Consider the following 25,948-nt stretch of genomic DNA (forward strand, 5'->3'; position numbering starts at 1 on the left):
TGGGCATGACCTGCACTTTAGCAAGTACATCCTCATCATTTTGTCATTGCAAAGCTACCACAGACCTGGCACCGAGCTGAGAGGAGAGGAAGTCAATGCTGCCTGTGAGTGCACAGCCTGGCTGGGGTGAGGTTTCAATCCTCCATTACCTGTCTCCCTTCCTCCCTTCAGGATGACCTTCCCCATCCCCTCTCCAAAGGTCAGAGGAGACCTCCAAGAGGCAGGTTCAGTCTCCAGCATTTGCAAAGCTGGCAAAAACTGAGTTATCTTTAGCTGCACATTCCCCAGTTCTTGCTGGAGGGGTCTGGGGGCAGAGGGTCCCACAAGCCAGAGACACACCTAGACTATTGTGCATTGGCACAGGGACTTCAGCCTCCTCTTGGCCTGTTTTGTTTTTAAACACTGAGATAACACACGCATTATCACACTGTAAAGTCTGAAACAGCGGTGAAGGAGGTGGGGTTTGTGGAGAGAAGAAATGGATTTCATAAGACTAAGCGAGGAGAGGTGAGGCTCTAGATGTGCTGACTGTGAGCTCCCTCTAGGACATGGACTGAGTGCCACCATAGCTGAGTTTACTCTGCAGAAACACTGAATCTTCTCACCTCCGATATAGTTTTGCAGTGGGACAGCGGAAGTTTAACCCAGGAGACTGGAAAACCAACCATGCCATCTCCCCTAGCCAAGACAAAGACTGAGGTGGAGGTTTACCAAGCTGTCGTCATTAGATGTCCTCCCAAATCTGTATCTCAGCAGATCTGGAGGCTACTTTTCAGCACACTGCCTGAAGTTACAGCACACCCAGCTATCTTCCCCAGCTTTTCCTCCGTCCTGCAATCAATGCACAGCAAATGCACAAGGCAATGCCGTGCCTGTGCATTAACCTTCTCCGAAAACCTCACCACAATTTGAGCAATGTGTAGCCCACACCTTGTTTTCTTCTTCGAAATAAATCTGACGTGAAGAATTGTTATGATAAATGAACAACCAGATTCATAGCATGGAGGGTAATCCTTCAGAAGAACGGAAAGAATATAGTTTGGCAGGAGAATGCTGTGCAGTTGGTACATAAATTTCTCACAAGCATGAAGACAACTGGCAGGCAATGTCAAAGGCATTAACACCTACCATTGAGTGTAATTATTTCAGTCTGTTACCAGTCTCCGGGTTAATATGCATTTCAAAAACTCTGCAAGAAATCAAAGCCTGGGAGGTCTGTGCAAGCCATTTCAGGAGGTTGTAAATTTTATTTTAAAAGGAAGAATTTAGAATTGCACAAACTGAACGTTTTTCTAACAAAGAGCAGAGCATTTTACAGCATCAGCTTTAGCCAATAATCAAGTCATCTTTTGCATTAAAAAAAAATCTCAAAATTCAAAATTACATGCCTGTTTCAGGGGAAAATACCTACAGTAAGACTAAAACACTAATGGAGAAAGCCTCAACAAAACGTCTCTTCCCACATACATGCTCTTCCCTTTAAACACAGTGTGTGGATTTTGATAAAACCCATTTGTAGATGCTTTACTTATGCAAATCATTGCTATTCCCAAGAAATGTTATCCTCAGATACAGCCATCTCAGCTACTTACGACCACCAGGGACTTCAAGAGCAACAAGGTCATGAAAATGTCTTCTTCCAAATAACAGCAAGTATAATGCTTTAACAAACGCAGCAACAGGAAAAATTCAGTTGATGGCTGCAGGGAGGATTTTCTACACTGAATATCCGTGCTGCAGGGAAGAGCTACTCTGTTGTCAGCGTTTTGCACTAGTGTTTTACACCTGGAGTTCATCTATACTTGGCTATGGCAAAGTAAAGCTCAGGACAGGCTTTACAATTCCTCTGAGATGGGGGGTACGTATTTTGGAGTTTAGCTAGTGACCAGTTCAAGGCTGACACAGTTAAGGCTCACTACACCATGGTCACATCCCAAGGACTTCTGTGACTGTGATCTCAGAGGACTACAGCATCCATCTCCTGGAAAACGGAGAAACGTCTGTGGAAATCCCATTTGCAGTAAGATCTTCTTTCTTCTCCTTGCACTGTTTTTATTGATATTTTGAGTTTTTTAAAGACTGGGGATACCTTCTGCCAGAGTATAGTCAACCTTATAAGAGCATTCTGCCATTGCAGCGGGTGTGCAGGGAAGAGGGATTGGTGCTCACCAGGCTCAGAGAGCAATGGAAAACACTTGGTTTTCTCCAGAAAAAATGGAAAATGGAGACTATCCTTTACTCTGAAGGATGATCCAGGATGATTTCTGAAGACTTTTCGACTTAGAAGTGACACAAGCCCTATTAGGCATGGGAGTGGAGTGCAGGAGCTCCAACCAGCAATTTAAATAGTATTTAATAAGCATACACATAAGGGAAGAATGGCCGGAGGTCAGAGGAGACTATTTTTTTAAATAGGGGATTTAAAAAAACCCAACCTATTACTATTTTTCCTTCATGAACCTGCAAAAAACACCCTGACACCTTTGTTGTGAGAGACACTGCTCTTCCTCTCTGCTCTAACCACCACCATTCTGTAAGCGTGGGGGAAAACCCATCAATTCTCTAGCAATCTTCCTGCACTTTTTCCTCTTGGAGTGAGGAATCACAGAAAGGAACAAGAGAAATCTTTGTCATTCTCCAAGACTCTTATCTGGGTTTCTCCACTTCACTTCTGACACATCTTTGCCCTTCGTTATCCACAGCCTCAGTGATGCCAGTTCAAGGGACCAGTCGCAAAAAGCTGTATTTATTAGTCTCCACGTAACTTAAGTTCTCAATGCCAAACACAATTTTACATGGTTCAGAGACCACTTTTCCAAATTCCGGTTTCATTGCTTTTCCTTTTTTCTCCCCAGCCTAGGACAGCAATCTGGCTGCACTTAAAACACTTCGCTTCACATCTTTTATCCCTTGGAAGGGGCTTGGGAGGTTTATTGCACACTGTGATCTTATCACCAGCTACTCCAGCCCTTGGCAGTAAGCGGGGAGGGTGTCCGGGGCGTCCCGCAGCGGCTGCGATTGCACCGTGGCATCCATGCAAGGGGAACCTTTCCACCATGAGCTGCTGCAAAGTACGTCTGCACCTATATATACATGTATCTCACTCTTCGCAAGCAACGTTGCCAGTTTATTTCAGCGCTGAATGGTCACTGGAAGATTTTGATGGGATATTTATGAGGGTTTTAAACTACTTTGTCATAGTAATGGTGATGATACACCAAGTGCTGAAAGCCCTTCCAGCTAAAGGCTGTTGGGCACTCATAGCGCTTATGGCAGCTACAGCAAAAAGAAATTAATCTCCTTTTTAAGTTATCTGTGTCATTAATTGTCAGCGTAGCCGGTGCGTTGGGTAGCCCTAATGTATCAGTCACCCATGAAATAGGCTTAATGTCTGAGGAGCAACTCCAAGAAAGGAAATAAAGCGATCTGAAAATTATCTTCTTTCAATGTGTTCAGCACCTACCAAGACGTTTATGTGAGGGGAGGTTATAATTTCATGTTTTGCAGCGTACAAATTCACCAAGATTAAACACCATGAGCTAAACCCTGGTCTGACAGAAGCCAACTTCTGTGGGATAACATTGATTTACACCTACCCAGGAGCTAATCCTCTGAATCCATCCAGAAAGCTTTTTCAGATCTTTGAGAAGAATAAAACCAACAATGGCTATTATTTGCTCCATTAAAAAAAAAAAAAAAAAAAAAGGATAAATAGATTAAATGATACAGGGAAGAGAAAGAACTCCCCCATCCAAAATCAAAGCTCAGGGCAATAGTCAAAAAGAAACGGTATCATTTAGGGGCAGATGAAAGAACATGTAAGTTCAGCATGATGTCATGGCTGTTTATGCAGTTAAATCGCTCTTTATCATACACCAGACACATAATGACTTTCTAAGGCTCCCACTGGACGGATGGTCCGTCTCTGTAATAAATGTTGACAAGTTTTATATAAAACTGTATATCATTTTCAATTCCCAGTGTAGCCATTTGAACCTGTGATTAATAACCTCGCAAATCTTATCTGTTTGAAAATAAGAGGAGCTGGGTTTGTTTCCTTCAGATTAGGGTTCAGGGCTTAACAACAGGAAAGTAGCCTGCTGAGATCACTCTGGTTTTCATGGCACATAAAAGTAAAAACCAAGAAAATAGAATTTAAAAATACGCTAAACATTCATATCACAAAGCAAATAAGATACTTCACGAGTCGTGATAACATTGATTCATAAAGTCTGTAACCAAACAATTGTTTTATATCAGGCAGAATAACTGTGAACGGAGAGATAGGCACTTGTACATTTAAATTAAAACACTAATTGGCTGATAAGATGTACCGCAAAAAATAATATCCAGGCTCAAACTTCTTGGTGGTTTGTCAAACTGAAATGAGAAAGCTTTAGGCAAAGATAGAGAGCAAAATGGGGCAAGAATTTGTGATTCCAGATCCATGTTTGGCCAGGGTACAGCTGATATCCAGGATTGCAATAAAAGGGAGAAAAAAACAGGAAAAAAAATATTTTAAAACCCTGTTACCACATTGCTCCAGTCTTTCCCCGATGTCTGAAAAATACCCAGAACTATATTGTGAGAATATGCTGATTTACAGTCAGCACAGGGACAAGAATAAATTAAAAAGAGGTGTTAAAAATACACAGGTGTAGGAGCTGAGTAGAGCAACCTGCTGAAGAGAGAAATTTCCTCTAAAATCCACTTCAAAATCCACTTAAAATCTGCTTAGAGAATAGCATTTAAAGCATTCCTAGCACGGTCTTGGAAAAGGAGAGCTAACTCTGAACCTCAACAGCTTTATCCTCTTCTTCCCAATTCCCCCATGAGTGCTTTGCACCTACAAGCGAAGCTACGAAGGATGATGAAAAAGTATCGCCGCCTCCTTTCCCCTCCAGAAAAAAGGACAGAAAATAATTAAAAAGGAAGCATCCAGTCTGTGTTTTTCCCCTGGCAAAAATCAAAGTGTGTTCAGCTGAAATATGTCCCGCTCATTTGGTGTTCAGCTCTCTGGTACATCGAAATTTTCCTGTGAAATCAGGAGCTTCCTGCCAAGATTTTAATTTATTTTTGAAATGTAGCTTTCTGTCCAAAATTGTCAGCAGATTTTCTCTTAAAATAGCTTAGAGTTATTGCAATATTAAAAAGAAAAATTACCTTGCCTTTGACTTCCATACAGTGGGCTGCTCACAGAGGCTGGAGATAAGCACTGAGAACTGAGTGCACTCTTTAATTATATCTCCTTAATATAAAACGTTTTGTCTGCCTTTAATTTTACGGCACTTTCATGCAAAGCCAGGGCAGTGAAGAAAACAGCCATTTCTCCTTATGCTTTTCGTTAAGTGAAAACATCAAGGGTCACCAATAATTCACCTAAGTGAGGAAAGGATGGAACTGGAGAATGAGGCGGATCGTGGAAAAAATTGAATAATCTCTGGAGAAAAAGCAATTTATCCCTGCACTGGCAGATGGGTACAGACATGTGGATTTTGGTAAAACACTCGTCTCATAGGAGGAACCTCCTGGGGCCTGGACCCAAGCAGGTTAACACATTTCTCAGGGAAAAAGTTTGAATTTTTTTCATCAGAAATACAAATGCAATCACTGATTTATTTCGTGTTTAAGAGTGGTGGATTTCAACCATTGAACACCTCCTGCCAGCCTGAGAAATGCTCAGTAACCCCCAGATTTCTCTCTGGTTGACGGAAATTTTTTGCTTTGTGACAGAGGAAAATATTGTCTATAAAAAACAGGGGAAAAGTGTCAAGAAAATTGATGAATCTTGATAGGTTTTTAGGATGAGAAAAAAGTACCACATTCCAAATAATTTATGGTCAACAATAAATACATAGGAATAAAATTTAATGTTGCTGTTTTAATTTTCCCTCCTGTAGCATCCATATTGTCTAACAAGTTAAAATATTAAAAAAGAACGAACCCATTTTGATCAGGAGCAATAAGGCAGCTATGTGAGTTTGAATGATTTCCACTGCCATATACCACTTCAGAATACAAAGATCATAACGTAAAAATAAATTGCAGAACAAAGTAAAGTGAAAAAAGTCGATAAAAAATATTCAGAATGTTATTTGCTTGATCGTCACCGTAGGACCAGAATCAGCCTTTGCGTCACCATGGACCACTAATAATACCAAGCTGGGTTAAGGCTTGGGAAATAAATACAAGCTGTCTCTAACGCAAACATGTAACATGGAGGAAACAAATGTGTTTGTCCACGAGAGGTCTCTCGAGCCCTGTATAATCACAGGATATTTCCATGTATTCCTTTTCTCCTGCTTTGAAGGGAGGTGGATGCTTGAGGTGGGCTCAGCTCTGTTCACCCGCGCACCTTTGGAGGGAGATCAACAAAAGGCATCAGAGATCCCCAAATAACACGGGCTCGTACCGATGGATTAACCATTAATCTTCCTTCCCGTGTGGATTGCTTATCCTGTAGATAAACAGGGGGAAAGGTTTTTTACTTGTGAAAACATCTTATTTAGTACCGAACAACAGGCCAGTCAACGGTGGCACTACTGGCACAGCAAGCTGGGGGGAGTACGGGAAAACTGTCGAGTCCTTTTTTAATGGTTTTAACTGGAGACCTCTAATATGCTGGAGGATATTTGCAAAAGATGCTGTCTTAGCAAATGAGTGTTACTTTAGCAATTTCTCTGCTGAAATAACGAGAATTTCTTACAAGCTGTTGACCTTTCTAGGTTGTCAACATTTTTAAGGCTTTGCACAACTCTGCTATTGAAGCATGAATATCGATTTTGAGCTCCTTACAAATATTCGTCCTATTCTTGCAGAATCGTTATAGAAAGTACATTTTGATTCAGGACATTCAGAAATCAAATGAAATTACATTTTGGTTGTATAATTGCTATTTCTGCTTTAGTCAGTTACTGACCACGAAGCAGAAGAATTACCAAATGTTTACAGCACAAACACTTTTATACGTAAATCCCGTTCCAAGACGACTTTGTAGAACAAACATATTCTGAAAGTATTTATAGAGGGTAGTGGACACATCTGGAGAATCTACTCTCACAATCTCACAAGACAAGATTATGTTTCTTTCTGTTTGCCTAAATGAGAAGTTGCAAATTGTTGGCCAGTCCCATCATTTACTTCCTGTGGGATATTATTTCTTCAGTCTCAGTAATTCTTCTTCTGAGTACAGGTAAGAACAAGACCCAGTCTACATATATAGAGCGAGAGAGATATATCTCATTCCCACAAAATATACCTCCTTGCTGAAGAGCTGGAGCGTTCTCAGCACCTGGTGATTCCTCTTACCACCCTGTGACCAAAGACTAAAGCAGAAGACACATTAAACAGCTCACTTAAAGATGGCAAACTTTATTTATGGAGCTCTTAATTTTCCTGTGTTAGTCACAGTGACTGGGATTCACAGAGGGTACGAAGGGAAAACTGAAGGGAAGACAGAAGCTGCAACATGCTGAATTAGCGCTGGTTTAACCAAGCACTTCTGAAAACCCCAGCAACAATTTTTGGCTTGGCCAGCCGTGGTAACTGTTACGTCTCATCAGAGGATGTCAAGAGGAGAGCAGGACCCTGCTCTAGAAGTTTGAAAGAGGAATAAGACTTTACCTCTTCTAACACACATTGCACCAAATCCCCGTTGGCTGTCATAAGCAGGGCATAAATCTCCATAGCTAATACCTTTGCATATTCGTCCTTGGAAACCTTTTCTTTTGCTTCTTACCAAAAATGGAAACATTTCCCTGAAAGATAAACAGAGAGCGTACGCTCGGCACCCCCACCCAGCCCCGGGCGAGCGGGGTCTCTGAGTCAGATCTCATCACAGCCTTCCTCAGATCGCGGCCCCGTGGAGCCTTCACAAAGACGGCAGCCCCCAGAAGACCTGGGCTATGAACAATGAATGCCTTAAGTGTGGTTTTCAACTTTTTTCTTTTTTCTGATTTGTGGATCATTAAAAGTGCTCCAGTGGGGATACAGGATACCCTTTAAAATATGGAGATTTCTGTGTAGCATATGTGAACTCTTCTTCCTTACTCCCCTTTCATGGAGCCCCAGGGAGCTGCTGGAAACGCCGGCCCTGGGAGATCAAACAAGCTCAGGCTCTGTGAATCAGACAGGAGAAACAAATTCAAGAGACAAGGTCCTCCCGGAAACACCCTTTGGAGTTGTTTGAGAAGACAAATTGGAAGAGCAAGTCCCAGCAGACTGGAAGGGGAGAGACAGCAAAATCATCCCGAACTCATGCCAGGAGAAAGCAGCAATGTGACGTGAGCGAGGAGGCAGCCAGGGTGATGCTTTCCTCCGGGACTGCGTCGCTGACAGATGCAGAGGAGCTTTCCACCGGTGGTGACTCTGCTGCGTCAACGCAGCTCCAGCTAACGTGGAAGGCAACGAACACATCTGGGTGCTTTCGTGCTCCCAGCACAGGTTTGTCCATGTACTTGCACAAAATCGCCCAGGGTCTTTGCTCCTCGGTCAATAAAATGCCATAAACTATATTGTTCTCTATGAACTATTGCTAAATAATGCTAAAAATTGCATTTAAATTGTATGTCTGGTGGAGTGAGGAAGTATTTCAATAAAATAAATGCAGAAAAGAATCTCAATGTCATGATTTGATATTTTTTCCTTGAGACAGAGTCAGCCAAGTCCACACCATGAGGGTGCAGGATCACAGCTCATCAATGAAGCTGAGAAAGCCTGAGGGAGAAAGACGTTAGAAATGGGTCTTCATCATCTGCCTTATACCAGTTACAGAAAAGCCTCAAACATCAGCAAAGCTGCTCTGTGCTCTGTGCTCCAGCACTTCCTAAACGTTACATGAGTCTTTGAAAGGCTTAGTGCCGGCCAAAGTCAGGACCCAAGAGCTGAAACCAAATTCCATAACCACTTCCCGCTTCCAGTCCTCTTAGTCAGCAGAGACTGGACACAGCAAAGAGCTGGACTTCACTAAGTGCCTGTTGGTAACTCCTGTGTATTTATTAGAGCAAAATGAGTGTCCTAAGAGTTCAGCCCAGACTGGTCCTGGTGGAGGAAACTCAACAAAAGGTGGAACAATAAAAGGACCAGATGCTTTACTCTGATGAAGTCCATCAACCTAGTTAGTGTTCACTTGCCCTATCACAGCAGAAACGTTTAGTATTCTGGTAATATCAGGGCTGGTTTGTCCATGGGAAACTACCATGTTTGGGAGATGGTAGATGTGAATGCATATCCCAGGTCTTCTTGTGAGCGTCATTCCATGCCTGTTTGCTTATGTAGAGCTGGACTTTTGCATGCTTTGCCACTATGCCCTGAAACAAACATGACAACATGGGAATAACATTTAAGGAACATTTTATACACAGTTCATTAAAGTGAGAGATAACTGAGCTAATCATCACTCATTTCAGTGCTTTTCCATCATTTCCAGAACACCAGATTATCCAGGAATAAGGTTTTCCACTAAATATGCAGATAAAGCTAACTGCGCTGCTAGAGCTGGTCCAGGCATCGCTACGAAACCCAAACACTAGCAGCGATTTGAAGGAAAAATCTTGGTATTATCATCATGGTATATTCATAATGTGTATTAAACCAGATGATTCTTCATAGCCATTGGGCTCTTCGCAGTCCAAAGCAATGATTTCCAACTGACAGCATGCAACACAACTGCAAAAATATTTCGTCATTCTTTACAGTCACAAGAAGTTTTAGCTATCTGACTGGGGGCGATTGCACAGCATTTACATGATGCAACATGTGTCAGGTATCTACAGCGGGTGCTACCTTCTCTTGTTCATGGGTTTGGCTGTGTTTTGTTTCTTTTGCAGACTTTCCCCCCTTCTTCCTCTTGCCTGCTCCGTGCCTCACCCCAAAATGCGTAAAGGCTGATGTAGGTCTGGGCAGAGCTCACAAGAGGCTGCGACGAATGTAAAGTGAACTCTTGGGTTAACATTTAAAGAATGCTGCTATAGAATTGGCCAGACAATTTCTTCCCCCGAGTTTTCCCATGGGTAAAAGACAGACCATAGCTCTTCCTTCCCATGAAAGGCACTTTGATCTCCCTTGATGAAATGCTTTATGTATTTTGGGAGTTTAGGGTAATTGGCTCTGATGGCTCAAGGCTCTTCCCCATCCCCAAAACTTCTCTATGTCGGTGTTTGTTCTGAAAGCCTCACACAACACATGGCTGTATGAAGTGCACGACAGATCAAGAGAAGCGTATTTATGGCTTTGGGAAAATCTCATTACAGATCATTTAAAATACTCCTTCGTTATGAAAAGTGTTTTGTGTGGCTGTTTTTTCTTAATGGGAACCAAACCCCATGTCGTCAGAAAGCTGCCTGACACGTACAATTATGAATTGCTCAACAGCGACTGCAGAAGGACTCAGTCATGCCTGATGGGACTTATTCTTAGATATTTGGACTAAACATTATGTCACCCCTCCTGTCACAGCTGGGGGTTGCCAGCCCAGCAAAGCAGTGGTGCAATAGCGGGGCTCCTGCCAGGAGAGCAGAACATTTCGTATCAGCACTGAGATGCACAGATACATCTTACATCGGCATTTATGCCGAGTGACTCTTTATTTTCTCATCAATCTGTGAGTTATGACACTTACTCACAAACTCTTGTTTTGGTGTGGAAAGTATGGTAAACAGGGCTGTATCTGAAAAGCCACTTACTTTGTTAATCTAATAGAGGAAGGAAAACATTCCTGACATTATGGTTTTATCAGCTTATAAACATGTGGTAGAAGCCTACATGCCTTAGAATAACACCAGAAACAAGACTGGGAAAGGAAACACTGAGATCTGGATGCTTTAGTAAAGACAACCAGCGGCACAGCACATTGCGTAACCTCTGAGCTTTTCTCACTCCTCATCTCTGCAAAACGCTATTAAATATTCTTAAACCTTGGGGGCCTGTAATTATTCTTTTTTAATTCCTTATCAACTGATTATCCAGCCCTTACTTGAAGGGCATTTAGGATTGAAAAGAAAAGCAACAAACAGTGGAATTTTCCATGCTTTATCCAAAAAGAAGGTTTAAAAAGTTAATCAAAATGTATGAAGCGTGCACAATTGGGGTTGTTTTACAGAAGGAAAAAATTGCAATCTCCAAGGAAAAGGGGTGATGGGAGTAAAAACCATCATTGTCTTCTTGCCTGAATAGTTACTACTTTCCTGGCCTTAAGAGTAGAGAAAAAAAATGAAGGGCATTTTTGACATGCACAAAGGTGTAAGTCAGGTCCCAGATGTCCTCATGGTCACTTTTTCTCTGTTTATAGATACATACACAATATTGGCTGATGTCACCCCAGATGTGTGCTTGGCACCATGCCTTCAACCATGACATTGCTCTTGGCCCTGCCCTGGCACCGCGGCTCACTGGGCTTTCTGGACAGGCCCATTTTCATCCTACTGGTGTTGACCTGCATAGTCCTGTCTGGATGTGTTGTATCCTATCCGCCGTGCCATGGGACCTGACCAAACCTGCCCTCAATCAACCTAGATTTTATGACGGAACTCCTTCTGAAAGAAATAATCACCATTTTCACTTGCACGCAGATATCAGCATATTTAGTTGCCCAAAACAGCACTTTTTCTGCACTGGATGCAATATGCAGACTGCAGATCTGTTCCTTCTAGGTGCAAACAGGCTGAGACCAAAGGCTTTTCATCCTTTTCCCGTCCTTTGCATCCTCTCATCCAAAAGCATTCATGCATCCTGACACATGGAAATTTTCTCAGTTTAGTGAACAAACTCAAATGACAGAGTCGTATGAGGGTTGAAACCAGGGTAGCATCTGTGTTGAGGTTTAATTGCTTATGAAAGTCTTCATTTTTGATGGTGAAAGGCACCACCTTAAGGCTACTGTAATTATCCAGTGCTGCAATTCTCCTTGCGTGGGTGTTTTTTTCACCAATGGTGGAGGTCATGCTTTGGCAGAGCTTGGCTAAAGAGCCCCTTTCAGCCTTATTTTGAAAAGTTGAACTTTAAAGGGTTGTGGGCAGTTATATACACTTGCAATTGAAAACTTCTAATTAGCATTTTATAAAGCCAGTTTTACAGGGTAAGCTCTCGATGTGCTGCAGAAGGTTCCTCCATAATCATAAGAGCACAAAAGGTAGAAATTTACAACATATTTTAGGAAAAGACAAACAGATGACAATTAAAAAAAACCCTAAGAACCAAGAATATACTTCAAGTCAATGGGATGGGTACGAAAACTAAGGTCAGCTCTCAAGCAGAAGGAAGAAAAGGAGGCCATGGTGTTAGTTGAGGTCCTGGGGCCCGGATGTGCCGGAGATGCCCCTGAATGCAGAAACCAAAGTCACCTGGTCACACACAAATGAACCTTGTTGAGTCCTGCCCACAAATACTATCAGAAAAGACAGTCTGTAGGGGTAAACTTCACTCCCCCATGCCCCAGCCCTCCAGGGCTTGCACGCCATGGGCTGCACCCAGACCCTCACTGCTGTCAACATCTACTTGCCAAGGCATCTGAGGGACCTCCTTCTGCAAATCCTATGTCCAACACCTATAACAACCAGAAGTCCCTCACCAGTCTCAGGTGTTGCAGGGGCTGTGACAAGGACTTCAGCCATGAACCGTTCCAGGTTTACTGTGCACAGGGCCATTTCTGAGTTACTTGGACCAAAGCCTTTGGGGTCAGCGCTTAAGACATGCTGTCCCACGCACAGTGACCAAGCAACGTAGGAGGACGCTCCAGAAGAGCATGGCACTCCTACTTTCCCCTCTATATCTTTCCTGGAAAACATGATAAATATGTGAGCTAAGCTGCTGGGACATGTCAGATATGCATCTCCACCCCCCTGCTGTGGATTAAGAAAAAAAAGTAATTCACCACTCAGCATATTTGGAAAGTCTCTTGTGCACAGAGCAGACACCTCCAGACGTCTCCATCAGTGACGTTATTTATAAGGGGACCAAAGAGCTTGTTAGGCTAATTGCTCCTGGAGGGATTTAACTCTATCGAGAAAGCTTGAACAGGGCTCAACTGTTCCAGAGCATTAGCTGCCACTCCTCCCTTGGATTTACATCCCTCATAAAATTTTATGGCCAGATTAGAATGAACTTCACTTGCACTGTGTCTTTAGTAAGGGTTTTTTTGTGCTGAATAAAAGCAAAAATCAATGCTGTAACTAATTACAGCCTCAGCCAGGAAAGGAAAACACCTCCAAATGGGGAGGGAGGACCCAAAAAGCGCCTCAGAACAGAACGCTTTGGAGTCCCTGCTTCAGACACCTGAGCTCTGATCCGAAGTATATTAGGGGAGCAGCAACAGTAACAAAGCCACAGTTTAGGGAAGCGCAATTTTGGACGGAGAAAGACTGATGTGGCTTTTTATGGTAAACAAGAGGGAGCGTGAGGCAGCCAGGATTCCAGTAGACGGGAGAAGGGAGTGGGTGGTTATCAGTCATTTTGTCTGGAATGTCTTTGAGTCATTTGGCGGCTGAGCTTGTTCTTATGGAGGGAAAAGCCTACTTTTGAAATAATTGGTTGCTTTGCAAAGATAATTTGGCCATATAGTGTGGGGGTTTTTTGATAAATTACAGAACTCCCTGGGTTACACTTTGCTTCACCAACTGGAAGGCGAGGACATAAATCCAAACAGAAAAAAGATTTTTTTTCTTCCTTTCCTTCTGCCAGTGAAATACAATGTCACTGAAAATGGCCTTTATATCTATACTATGAATACATGAAAGATTGCAAAAAGGAAGGAGAATAAATGAGCCTAGTAAAATATTTACCATTCTAGACATTAGTAGCCAAGGCCAGATTGATGGGAAATGCTTAGTTTGGGGCTGTCAGCCTTTAAATGACCTCTTTACAAGTGCCTGAATCTTGAAATTCAACATGCATGTGAGCTCCAGTGGGACGTGCAAGTATTTCGTGCAAGTGTTTTGCCGTGTCAGGCACTGGCCCATTGACAGCAGCAGGAAAAAGGTGTTCAGTTCCTCCCAGACGTGCAAAACGCAGATGCTGGAAAGCAGCTCATCCCGACCAGGCTCCAGCTGCCTCCATGCCGGACGAGAGCGGATCATATGCTACATTTCACTTCTGGCCAGGACTTACCTCCATTTACTGCTTTTTTGCTCAAAATTAATGCTTTTGGGCTGCAGAAGCATTTCCCAAGATGGATTTTTCCACCGAGAAAGGAGCCGCAAGAGAAGGACCACTTCATATGGTCAAAGCGTGGGGCTTGGTAGATTTATTTTAAATTAAATAAGTTATTCCATGTGTCCTGGACACAAGCACTATAAACTAATTTGAAATCCAGGGAGAAAACCCCCGACAGTCAATTTTTCAGTCCTTCAAGCTGAAATACCGTACCAGTAGTTCATCACCTGGCAAATAAACCTGCCAGCTCAAAACTTTATTAATCATTTTCTGCACCCTGCTTGAACTTTTCCAAAGTGCTCTAATTCTCCATCCACTGGTACCAAAAGAAACAACACAAAAGGAGAGCGGTGAAGGCTACATCATGCTCCTCTGCCTCCTCCACTGCAGGAACATGAACTTCCGAGACTGTGAGTCGGGGGAGATACCTGCCATTTGCCCCACTGCACCCCTAATTGTAGCCCAGTTTCTGCGGGTCAGAAACAGCCAGACCAACAGCTTCCTTGATGGGATGGATTTCTAATTTTTGACCTGGACTGGGAATTTTTTTACAGCAATTTCTTTAACTATCAGTCCAGAGTAATAATTAACAATTTTTCTCATTACCTACATTCTCCGACACCTCCAAAGACCTCGCTTGATTATGTGCCTGTATTCCTTCCAAATGTTAATGTTTTAGTCCTCAAGAAAAATAAAAAAAAGGAAAGAGATGACAAAAACTCCACAGGAAAAAAGGAACAGATGTTCCTGAGATCATAGCAAAACAAGCCACATACTTAGTACGAACAAACTGTGATGTATAACATAGCTATTTTTCTAACCCTTCTAAAATTACCTGCGTGACTGATTTCTTATGTGTAAAAAGGGGCGTAAGGCCTTCACTTCTGTCAAAGTACCATTGTCTCGAGTACTTTAGAAGCTCCCTGTTTCAGTGCGTTGAGACTTCCAGCGCACAGACAGATTTAAGACATCTTTAAATTTGTGTAAGACTCACAAGAATGTGTTTCTTAATACCACTGTAACTACAGAAGTATTTATAGGAGAAGTCCGGCTAAACCCCAAAGCTCCGAATCAATGACCATCCCAAAAGAAATACAGTCGTAAACCAGCTTCCCACATACAGCTGATGGTTTGGGGTGCAAGGAGGGGCACGGCACTCGCACCACAAATCCGTGCGTTCGTTGGGGTGCAGCTCACGGGCACAAATGCAGAACAGGGACAGCGTTAGTAATTAGGGAGTGGGAATCTCCACCCTACCGACAGCTGCAGAAGAGACTGCTGATAAAATCAGCCTGTGACATCATATCAGACTGTTGCTTGCATCATCCCAGCCTTGTTCAGTAACGCACCCCGAATTTGATGACAGGCATTGCCGGGATATATATAGGCTGAATAATTTTACATTCATGCACCTATTCTGCATATAACACTCTTAAAGCAGTAAGTGTAAGAACTACCTCAGAAAGGAGAAAGTCTTCTTTAAAATCTATTAAAGTCTCCTCCAGTGACAACCTAAGCCCAGATTATAAATATATATATATATATATGCACCCAGATTCCACTACTTTCTTAAATGGGGTGGAGGTACTATTACAACATATCCTTGTGATGCACAGCATTGCTGCCTGGCGTAAAGAACAAGGCATCTTTCCTTAATTCCTCCTGTCCAGATCTTCCACGTAGTTTCTTTTTTTCTTGACATATTGTTAAGTATGCTTAATTTTTAGTACTTAATGGCAAGATGCATCTAAGTAGGGAACACACTGTAGGTTACCTTGGGCCAGCAACTATCAGCGACTAACATGGGTGGTGTGATGAATATGGCATCTAAGTTCAAGTGAAGGATGAGAAATTCAGATTGTCTTCTAAATCAGATTTCCAGGCCCTGGCTTCCCTTCAGACAAGGGAAAAATGTGTTTGGACTCGATGATCTTAAAGGTCTTTTCCAACCTTAATGATTCTGTGATTCTGTGTATCTCTTATTTCATTGGCCATTAACGCTGTTGCTAGAGGACACCTCATTTAGATGCGCTTTCTCCTACGTCTTCCAGTTCAGCTCTCATACAGTCATAGACAAGACTATCAAATCAGTGTAGTTTCCTGTAATAGCTTTTTCCCATGTTTTAATGACTGTAACAACCAGAGGGTTCGGAAAGATAGAGCGTTTATTTCAAAAACGAATCTGAAAGAACAGAGGAACGGCTAAATTGGGTCAGAGATCCACGTAGCCCAGTGTCCTGGTCTTCACGGTGGGGAGCAGCTGGCAGTTTAGGAAAAATACCAAAAGACAGAGCGTGGAGCGATCCTTCCTAGCGCACTCTTCCTGCAATCACCTGCTCAGAGGTTTCCTTTAAATTGCCTCCAGACCACCATGGTTAGCAACCGCTAAGAGCTGCGCAACTAAAAACCTTTCTCATTCCTCTCCAAATCCTTCTACACCCTCGACTCCACAGCATCCTGCGACTATGAGTTCCACGCTCAAAACTGTGTGTTTTGCAGAGAATAACTTTTTTTGTTTTGAAAGCTGCTGCTTGCTAACATCGCTGGGACAAGCTTGCAGAGGCTCACGGGGAAGAGCCATCGGTCGCAGGGCGCCAGGAGGAAAGGTGAGGTCCTTCAGCTTTTGAACCAAGCTGCAAATTCGGAACCAGCTGGGCGGCTTCGTCCCTGCAAGAAGAGCGGCAATGCTGAGTTGGTGTTCTGCGGCGAAGGGGAAGAACCAGGCACCCACCCTTTAATGTCTAACATGGTTTTGACTTGGAAGCAGATACAGGAGCCTACAGGAATTCTGTCAGCGTTGCCAAATTAAGCCTTCCTGGAGTGGATCTAGAGAGACCCAGGACTGTCCGGACTTGCAGAGGGTGCCTTGTTTGGGTTTTAGCGAAGACTTTCCATGCTGGGTCACCTCCTCCACCACGCAGGTTGTGACAGCCGGTGAAGGGAGTGGAGCAGGTACCTGGCAGCAGCTATAGGCCACGGCTTTCAAGTTCAACCAGCGGGCATTTGGAAGTTTAGTAGCCTATTTTATGTGCTTTAAATGTGTCTGGTTTTCAGAAGAAGCTGAGCTCTCAATCTCCTGAAAGTCATCTACGGCATCTCCCCTGACAGCCGAGAATTACTGTTTATTTTAAAAAGCAAACTAAACGTAAACAACCAAACGTGCCTTTTTTTCATGAGGGAAAAGACTCAACAGGGAAAAGGCTCCAGTAAAAGACTGATAATCATATGGCAGGAGAAACAGGAATTCACCGAGAAGCACAAATTTTGTCAATGGAATCCTTTCCCCTAAAAGAGGCATCCCTGTATTGATTTTCTGATCATTTATCTGTTCTCTGCTCTAGTCTGACAAGCACTTTTGTGAGCAAATTTCACCCTGTAGACAGTTGGCCTGCTGTTTGGGGTAGAGGACTCATTGCTTCTATAATCTGAGAGATTGCCTGAATAGGACAGTCTCTAGAATGGACCATCCACCAACTCGTAAACCTGGACTGAGACCTATAAAAAGAACCCTACATAAATGTATATAACAAACAACTGAACAAATACGCATGGCTTGTCTGCATGTATGAAGTGCTTGCACAATCATTCTTTTTCAAATAATCTATATTATGTTGTCAATTTAACAAACATATTAATCATTAAATGAACAACATTTCTTTACAGCAGATAAAAAAATCTATGCATTTACGCTCCAAACATCTATGGAGCTGTAGCCACATAGGTCAATATAGGAGGATGGGGATTCTTTACCTCTTCTTGCCTGTAATTATTTTACCTGTAATAAAATTCAACCAAGCCCCAGCCTTGCGTTAACCCATTTAGTTGGAAATCCGCAATGCACTCGTGGAAAACGCCGCTTCCAGTCAGGCCATTATACACCACCGGGCAAGCCTGCTTATCCAGCGTTGCAGAAACATCAAAGTACTTGCCACCTTTGATAAGAGTAAAAAGGGAAGAATGTCTCCAACCTTCAGTAGTATTTTATCTCAAAAATTCCCAAGATCTGTTATTTTTCCATATGGTTTCTTCTTAAGCTTTTCTAAAGAGCGAAAGTTTTCCTGTCTGCTTTATAAATTAAGTAAAATCTTTGATCAAGCTGTATTCCCAGAGCAGCTGAATCCACCTCATGTGTTTTGACACCCAAAAAAGTGAAAATCGTATCATTTATCGGGATTAGCATAAGCGAAAGTCACCACAAAGAGAAACTGCAACTCTCCCTCTGATACAGCTGCCTGTGGACATGATCCTGCAGTGGACACACGCCCCGGTTTCACCGATGACACCCCACACATATGACAACTTAAACACAGGAGTAAATCTCCCAGGGTGTAAGAGAACGCATTTAGCTTTCACATTTGCTCCAAGGACCACACAGAATTTCACCGAATAGTCTTTCCTCCACTAAATTAACTGCATGCCAAAAAGCTGAAAGCAGATCTAGGCGGGCTACGTTCAGCTTACCAGCAGTAAAACCGACTCCATATTCCTCCTTGATCACACCATCACCAGCCATCTCAGCCAGCGAGGCATCGGACCGCTCAACGCCAGCCTTCCTCCCGTCGGGGAAAAAGACGTAGCCTACAGCGAGGCTGGGGGGGGAAGAAATAGAGCAGAATTAAAGTTCAGCGAAAACTCAAATGGACCAGCACGCTGGCCTTCCAGGGGAGCCCAGTGCTGAGCACAGCCTTCATCCCGGGAAAGCAGCAGGAACAAATAGAAGAGGTTATATTGTGGGATGTTGCAAACGCTGAGCAGGGCAAGCCACGCGGGCAGGAAAGATGAGTCTTGCAGGATGGGTTGTGGTGGGCAGGTGGGACAGGCAGGCCACTGGGTCCCACTTGCTCAGAGGGCCATGAACGCTGGTCTTTAGGCTTCTGGATGCAGAAAGCGCCGGTCAGCAAGGCAGGGCTCCCTGCGCAACACCCCGTCACAGACGGACTCGCCTTCTTCGACAGCTGGAAATGCTCGCTTTGTACCTCTAAAGCATCCAGACAGTCAGGCAGCCGCCTCAGCCAAACGGCAGTTGAATGGGAAGGAAGTAACTGAAGGCAAAAGCCGTCCTTGTGACTAATTGCAAATGGAAAACTGGGCGGAGGGAGTGGAAGGCAAGAGGGTGTGGATGGAAATCGGGCTGTACAGGTTCAAAACAAGAACGTGGCATCCTGCAGAGCAGCTTCTGCCACCTTTAAGACCTATGTTTTTAGCAGCATAAACTTCCTTGGTTACTTACTTAGTTGTGGTAGCTGGCATGTTAATAACTGTTAAATGTGCCGCAGTCCCATCCTGTAAGGGAGCGATAAAGAAAAAGCAGTCGGATTTGTGGGGACTCACTCGCATTGATCATAAACTGACTTGACAAAGACGACACTGGATACAACTCAAATTACGCAGCGTGCTATGAATTTATACTTTTAAATCTTCTCAATACATCTTCCATGAAAATCTGGGTGCAAATGAGAGTCCAAGAATATAAACCAGACACATTAAGGACAAATTAAGGACAAATTAAGGACATTAAGGAGAACAGATACAAGAGGAGCAGAGAAACAATACATGCAGAGATGTCAGCTAGCCGTGTTCAGAACTGACGGGCAACCTATCAAAGCTGGCCTTGTTTTGACCAGACATCTCTTCTAACCTGTATTATTCTATGCCTGAGAGCAGCATACAGGAAAAACATTAAATAAAGAAGGAACTGGAATCTCGTGTTTTTATTCATTTCTCTTCCATCCTTGAGTCTGAATCCCTTCATGTTCCACTTGGGCTACTCTATGGCAAAGAGCGGCCTACGCTGTGATTTTATATATGTACAGACGCTCAGGGTGCGAGGACTCCAAACTTCAATCAACGATAAACTTTAATTCCTTCTTAATGAAGTCGGATGGCTTTTAATTAGGAGAGGAAGAGCCACAGTTATTTTGAGTCCTGAATAATTGTGAAGAAAAGGGAGAGGTCGCTGCCTGATTATAGACATTACAGTGCAAAAGCAGAGTCTTATTAAAAGGAACACAGTCATACGTTAAATCACAGCAGCTACTGGATCGGCACGTATGTGGGATTTTGCAAGGTGTGTTTTTGTGCTGGCCAACATATATCCAGGAAAAGAACTTTTATTCTGGATTCAGTCTTAACTCCTGTAATGCTGCCTACAGTAGAGAGTTCAGATTTCTTTACGCCTGCCTTGCCAAAGGAAATGCCTTTTCCGGAGCATCTGCTGGGGTTGCATGCCAGCTTGTAACACCAGCATTCAGCATTTCCCCAGGCTGCGTGCTCCCAGCAGCCACAGCACAGCCACAATGGCAAAGCAGAGATTAATGCTGAGCAGAGGCAGAAATATTTGCTGACTGCTGTCCTGAAGGCTTAGGATGCCTTCAAACACCTCGGGCTCTCAATCAGCGTGAATCAGCACTGCATCAACTCCACTGAGTGACGGGTATTTGCAGCACCTGAGAATCTGTCCTGTAAAGCTGCCTATCTAATTTTTCAGATATCTAATATTTAAAAAGCCAAAACAAACAGTTTCAAGTTACCAAAACAATTTTTGGTTCAACCAGCATAGCAAAATCTCAGTTTTCAGAGACACATCTCTGCTTTTGAGAGCTGCTCCCTGCACTGATACATGCTAACGAGGGCACCAGTTACCACTTCCGATTGCACGCCGTGCGTGCTCCCAGTGCCTTATTTCTGGATACTTAAGTATGACTGTCAAGTTCAGAAACACCTCCAATTTCATGGTTAAGTAGCACATTGCCACCTTAATACCTACTTCAAAGTGTGCCAAAATCATGACGTAACGGTAAATCTCAGACCAGTTCCGGATACCTGCAAAAAAGAACAAAATCCCCAACCTGAAGTTCACCATTGCTGGAAAATGTGAACGAATGGTACAGGACTTGACAGGAACTTTGGATAAAGAAATATCCGGTAATTGGTAACACGGTAAGCATATGCATGGCCGCAAAACAGTAATGGTATTTCCTCTGAAATGTCTTCACTTCCTGCCCAGTCATTAAATTAGTTATTTTTAAAGATAATCTTTAGTCCCACAGTCCTGCCACTACCAGCTATAGCGAAGGCAGCCAAGCGAGTGAGTTGTTCCTGGTGCTGTTACCGTACGAGTGGCTCCGAACACCTTTGAGGGAAAGTCTGGTTTTCTCACGATTTTCTATTTCAATTTCTCCAACAGACAGGCCCCACTGCTCATGGCGGAAATGTTGTTCCCTTTGTCTGGAAGAAAGAAAAGAGTGAATCGACACAAACCCAGGCAAAATCAGTAAGTCTCCTATTCAAGCAGCCTCAATGCTAATCTGATGGATTTATATCCCAAAATGAAGGCGAGATTTCAGAGCATCTGGGTCATGGCTATGCCAGATTTTACACATTAGCAACCACTTTTACATTTCCCAGTTATTGCTACATGAGACAGCTGAGAATGAAACAACAGCAAATTCCCACCGGAACAGACTATAAAAATGCCATTTGTCTGAGAAAATGCTGAACCAAAGAGTTGCTGCTTAGAAGTCAGCAGGTATCACCAAAGACAACACGCTATTGGTATACATATTTTCTGCTTGTATTTAGATAACACGCTATTGATACTCATATTTTCTTCTTGCATTTTCAGCTCTCCAAAGCTTATGTAGTAATTAAAACACCCACTTTAGCTCTTCTTTCACACGATTACATTTGATCCTTCGCTTAGATATACCCGCACCATTGACTTTGGAAGCGGTCTAAATTGGGCTGTTGGCAATGAAAACAGACAAAATAAGAAATATTCCTAATGCTCAAGGTTTTACAGAACAAAACTGTGGGCAGGTCCCTCCACCCACATATTAGGAAGACCCTGCTTGTGTGCAGGATGCTCCTTAGAGGTTGCCAGGTCTGGTGCGGTACCGAAACCAGGAGACATCTGACAGGAGCCATGTCCTTTCTTACCTCACTTCAAATTAAACCCACCTTCTAAAATCACCTAAAACAACACATGACAGACCCTGAAGAGATCTGTAGAAAAATTACTATTAACCCCAGAAGAAATTAATCTCCTCTCTTACTTTTTGACCCTCTGGAAGAACTCGATGGTCCACGGTTCCTGGGCAAAAGCACGTGCAAACGTGCTGGGGTGACTGTCAACACCGAAGTTAAAGACTTCTGTAAAGTTCTCCCAACTAGGAAAAGAGGGGGAAAAAATAAAAGACATTATTAGCTTTCAGGTCATTCCAGGCCAAGTCGTGCACTTGCGACTCTCACAGTGGCCATCTTTGCGTTTTACCATTATTGGAAAATTCTGGTTTTCGTCATTTTAGATCTGTTACTACTTCTCAAGGAAGCAAACCAAAGGAAACCGAGAAGAGCAACACTGGCCTGCAAGAGCCACCAGATGACCTAGGAAGGGAAGCTGGCAGGGCAGAGCTGCAGGAGAGAGCATGCTGCTTTCTCTCAAGGAGTCTGCTCAGAGGTACCAATGCAGCATTCCTCCAGAAATGTTGCACTATTTTGACAGCAAAATCATGTTTTATCAGACAAATAGAGTCCATAAACAGAAAGAGAAAGCAGAGGCAAGGGCTTCATGTGTTACTTTGTGCACATGAAACTTGGAAAGCAGTAACCAAATCTCTAACCGTGAACTCACTATACATCCCAAAGCAAATGTGAAACACTCTTACTGGAAGGAGAATTTAACTGGTACAAGTTCACCTTCCTCTTCACTCCACTGCTGTCGGTAGGGTCCTTTTCTGTAAGGCAAAGCACTATAATTTTGTATCACAAAAATTAACAAACAGCAAAACGTTTCTTACGTGTTTGGCAATGGATGCAATAGGAGACACTGCAGAAGAATGATGCTATTGTGTACTAGGGTAGAATAGTAATACTATATATTACTGGCTGTATTTTCATTCCATAAAAATCAATGCATGCTATTGTTACCAAACAGTTTTTGGTTCAAGTCGGTTAAATATATTTCCAGATAGTGCTCAAAAAGCCTTGGTCTTAGGTGTAGATAAATGGAACTACAGAGTGCTGCAATACCTGAGTAATCCGTCAAAGCTTATTTTCCAGCGTGTTTGGGGCTCCAAGTATTCAATAGTTAGCCCTCCTCCACTCCAAATCTCTTCGGATTCATCACTCACCATCATGTTTGGATGTTGTGGGTGCTAAAAAGACATTTCAGGAAAACTTTTGCTTAATTCAGTTGTGAGGATGCAACATGGGTAAATGCCTGCTCTGATGGCCCTCTGCAGGAGGAACATTTGGTTGAATTGGCGTTTCAGTTCTACCTTGCTTTCTGGTAAGCAGATTACTAGAGCGGGAAAATTGCATCTAAAACACCTGAGTTGTAAGTTAACACATTATTGTTTCAGATAATACAACTGAATGACTTGTGTGAAGGGAATTCACTGCAAGAGCTCAGCTCCTTACGTCGAGCTTACAGGCAAGATGATGCAGGGCTTTGGGGGTAAATTTATTTTTAGATTGATTTTGATGAAACCCTAAAATGATTTAAATTTCTTGTGCTTGCAGACATGTCTTTAGACACAGCACTGATGTCTTACTGTCAGGATGTCAATGTAGTGAAGGTGCAGAGAACATTAATTTTTGCGTGGGATCCTAACATGGGTTCAAGACAGGAGTTGCGACTGCTCTTGAATGTCATCCCACATCCACCACTTACTTCAAACTCTCCTATTCCATCCACCCTCAGGAAGAGCCACATCTCACAGATCCCATCAGGACGTTTTGCAAGACGAGCGATCACAAAGGTCTTGTTGGTCTCTGCGAAGCCGGTGAAGTAAACCGAGTCAAGCGCCTAGGAAGAGGGAAATGGATTTCAGCTCCAGCTGGAGGCAGGAAAGGAGGGGGAGAAGGTGAATAATTCTTTGTTTTCCATAGGTTTCTTCTCAGGAACCAAATTTTACTTTCACTTTTTATATTTAATAGGAGGCACCCCAGCGAACAGTCAGAGAGTTTTGCTAGCAGCAGTGAAGCCTCGTTTGTGAGACAGGACAGTCCATGGGCTCAGAAGATGGCCGAGATCCACAACATTTAGTCAACCTGGCGTACAGTAATCACATCGTTCATTGCCACAAAAGCATTTTTCTTTTCTTGTTTGCCCATATCCTCATCCGGGCAGATGCAGAAAGCAAAGAGGGAGCAGATGAGAAGCCATTTTAGAGAGGGAACATAATTATTTCATGATAGCCACGGACTAGGTAAAAAATTATCCTGAATTACGATGATTATTTTGCAACAAGAAGTTCCCTTGACCAAAATCCTTATGAAATGTGGCCTCAAAAAGAATGTCTGTGCGGACGAAATTGAGCCACAAACATGCTGTTTCCCCAGCTAGCTCTGAATTGTATATAGGACAACTTATACGTAGGGGATATAAGTGAAATAGAAACAGGAAGAGAAAGTCATAGGAAACCCGGCACTTTACCAACATGATGAGCAGTCGGGCTGGCATAGGGCCAGTTAACATCTCAAATCTTAAAAGCAGAAGTCCACAAGTTCAAATTCAGATATATATGTTCACATATTTGTGCAGAACTCACTCAAAGGGAAGTTTTAAAAGCTGGAACGTGGAAATTAAGATTTATGTATGCATTTTTGGGCATGGATGATGTTCTGCTGTGAAATATTATCCATCGTAAAATGCCAAAAAATACTAAAATCAGATGATTGCTGCTCTTATGCATACAGGTAAGGAGGCATTTTGAGGGCACAAAGTCTGGAAATGCACACAAACGAGCCTACTGGATGCCCATGCAAAAATTCAGAGACATAATTTCTGGAAGGATTTTCCAGATCTGTTTTTAGACCTCGCTCGTAAGCATTGCTCCAGTGCTGCTGCTTGGAGGAGCAGAGAGAAATCACAGACCCCTTGGCTGTATCTCAAACCACCCTGGATGTCAGTTTGATTTGGAAGATGGTGTCACTCCTGCCCTATCAAATTCGGTTGAGATTGGCAAAACACTTCCAAACGCTCCAAGCAGCAGCTTAATTAGCAGAAAGGAAAAGCTAGAGAAAACAGCTTCTTTTTTTTAAAGGCTAAGCAGAAGCCTCAATACATTTGTTAAATAATATGACTTCAGGATTCCCAGAAGGCTCCAGGAAATGGTCGCAAGAAGTTGATTTTTCAGGAAAATGACTTAGGATTCAAAATCTCAGCTGGCATCTGCAAGCTGAATCTTGATGAGGCAAGGAAAACCGAGGGAAATCCTGTCCCATCAGCCTTTCCGCTTCCCCCTCTCACCAAATAATACAGCAAAGCCCACCCAAATCTTCCTGTTAGGCACAGTGAGTATTTTGACAGGATGGTGCATGAAATGTGGGCAAAGTACGGGTTGTAGATAGAGGGTTTATTATTTATTAAGCAGATAAGAACACCTGGAAAAGTAGATTCAATTCACTGAAGTGCGCTAAAATAAAATGCTGCTGTGTCCCACAGCGTAACTGCTTTTTCCCATCGACACCAGCTGGCCTGGTTAGAGGTCACCCTTCTCGCTGGCAGGAGCAGCCAAGGTGACATCCCCAACCTGCCCTCCCAGGGGTGTGCTGAAGGAGGGGGCAAAGCATGTGGGTCCCAAGGCTTCAGGGGTTGGGCGGTGGGGGTTGCCAGGCACCGGGATGCAGGGGAAGGGAGTGCCTGAGGGATGCAGGTCCCAGGGAGTGCGAGGTGCTGGGGTGCAGGGGCTGCAGAAGGGTGCGGGTCCCCGAGGGACGGGGATGCTGCAGATGGGGGTGGTGTGGGTCCGGGGGGGTATGGGTCCAAGGGGAATGGGTGTTGTGGGGGAACGTTGGG

General features: G+C 43.3%; 1 protein-coding gene across 1 annotated transcript; it reads right to left on the reverse strand.

The window, feature by feature from the left end:
- Nucleotides 1-17,920: 17,920 nt before the first annotated feature.
- LOC104623970 lies at nucleotides 17,921-23,953 on the reverse strand (the record flags this gene model as incomplete). Its single annotated transcript, XM_010291212.1, has 9 exons — nucleotides 17,921-18,077; nucleotides 18,607-18,734; nucleotides 19,376-19,428; nucleotides 20,912-20,967; nucleotides 21,257-21,372; nucleotides 22,200-22,313; nucleotides 22,812-22,880; nucleotides 23,176-23,300; nucleotides 23,819-23,953. Coding segments are annotated over 9 exons (953 nt in total), but the record flags the coding sequence as incomplete, so codon positions are not given.
- Nucleotides 23,954-25,948: the final 1,995 nt, after the last annotated feature.

Source organism: Phaethon lepturus, unplaced genomic scaffold, assembly GCF_000687285.1.
Source record: "Phaethon lepturus isolate BGI_N335 unplaced genomic scaffold, ASM68728v1 scaffold7937, whole genome shotgun sequence".
NCBI classification, from domain to species: domain Eukaryota; kingdom Metazoa; phylum Chordata; class Aves; order Phaethontiformes; family Phaethontidae; genus Phaethon; species Phaethon lepturus.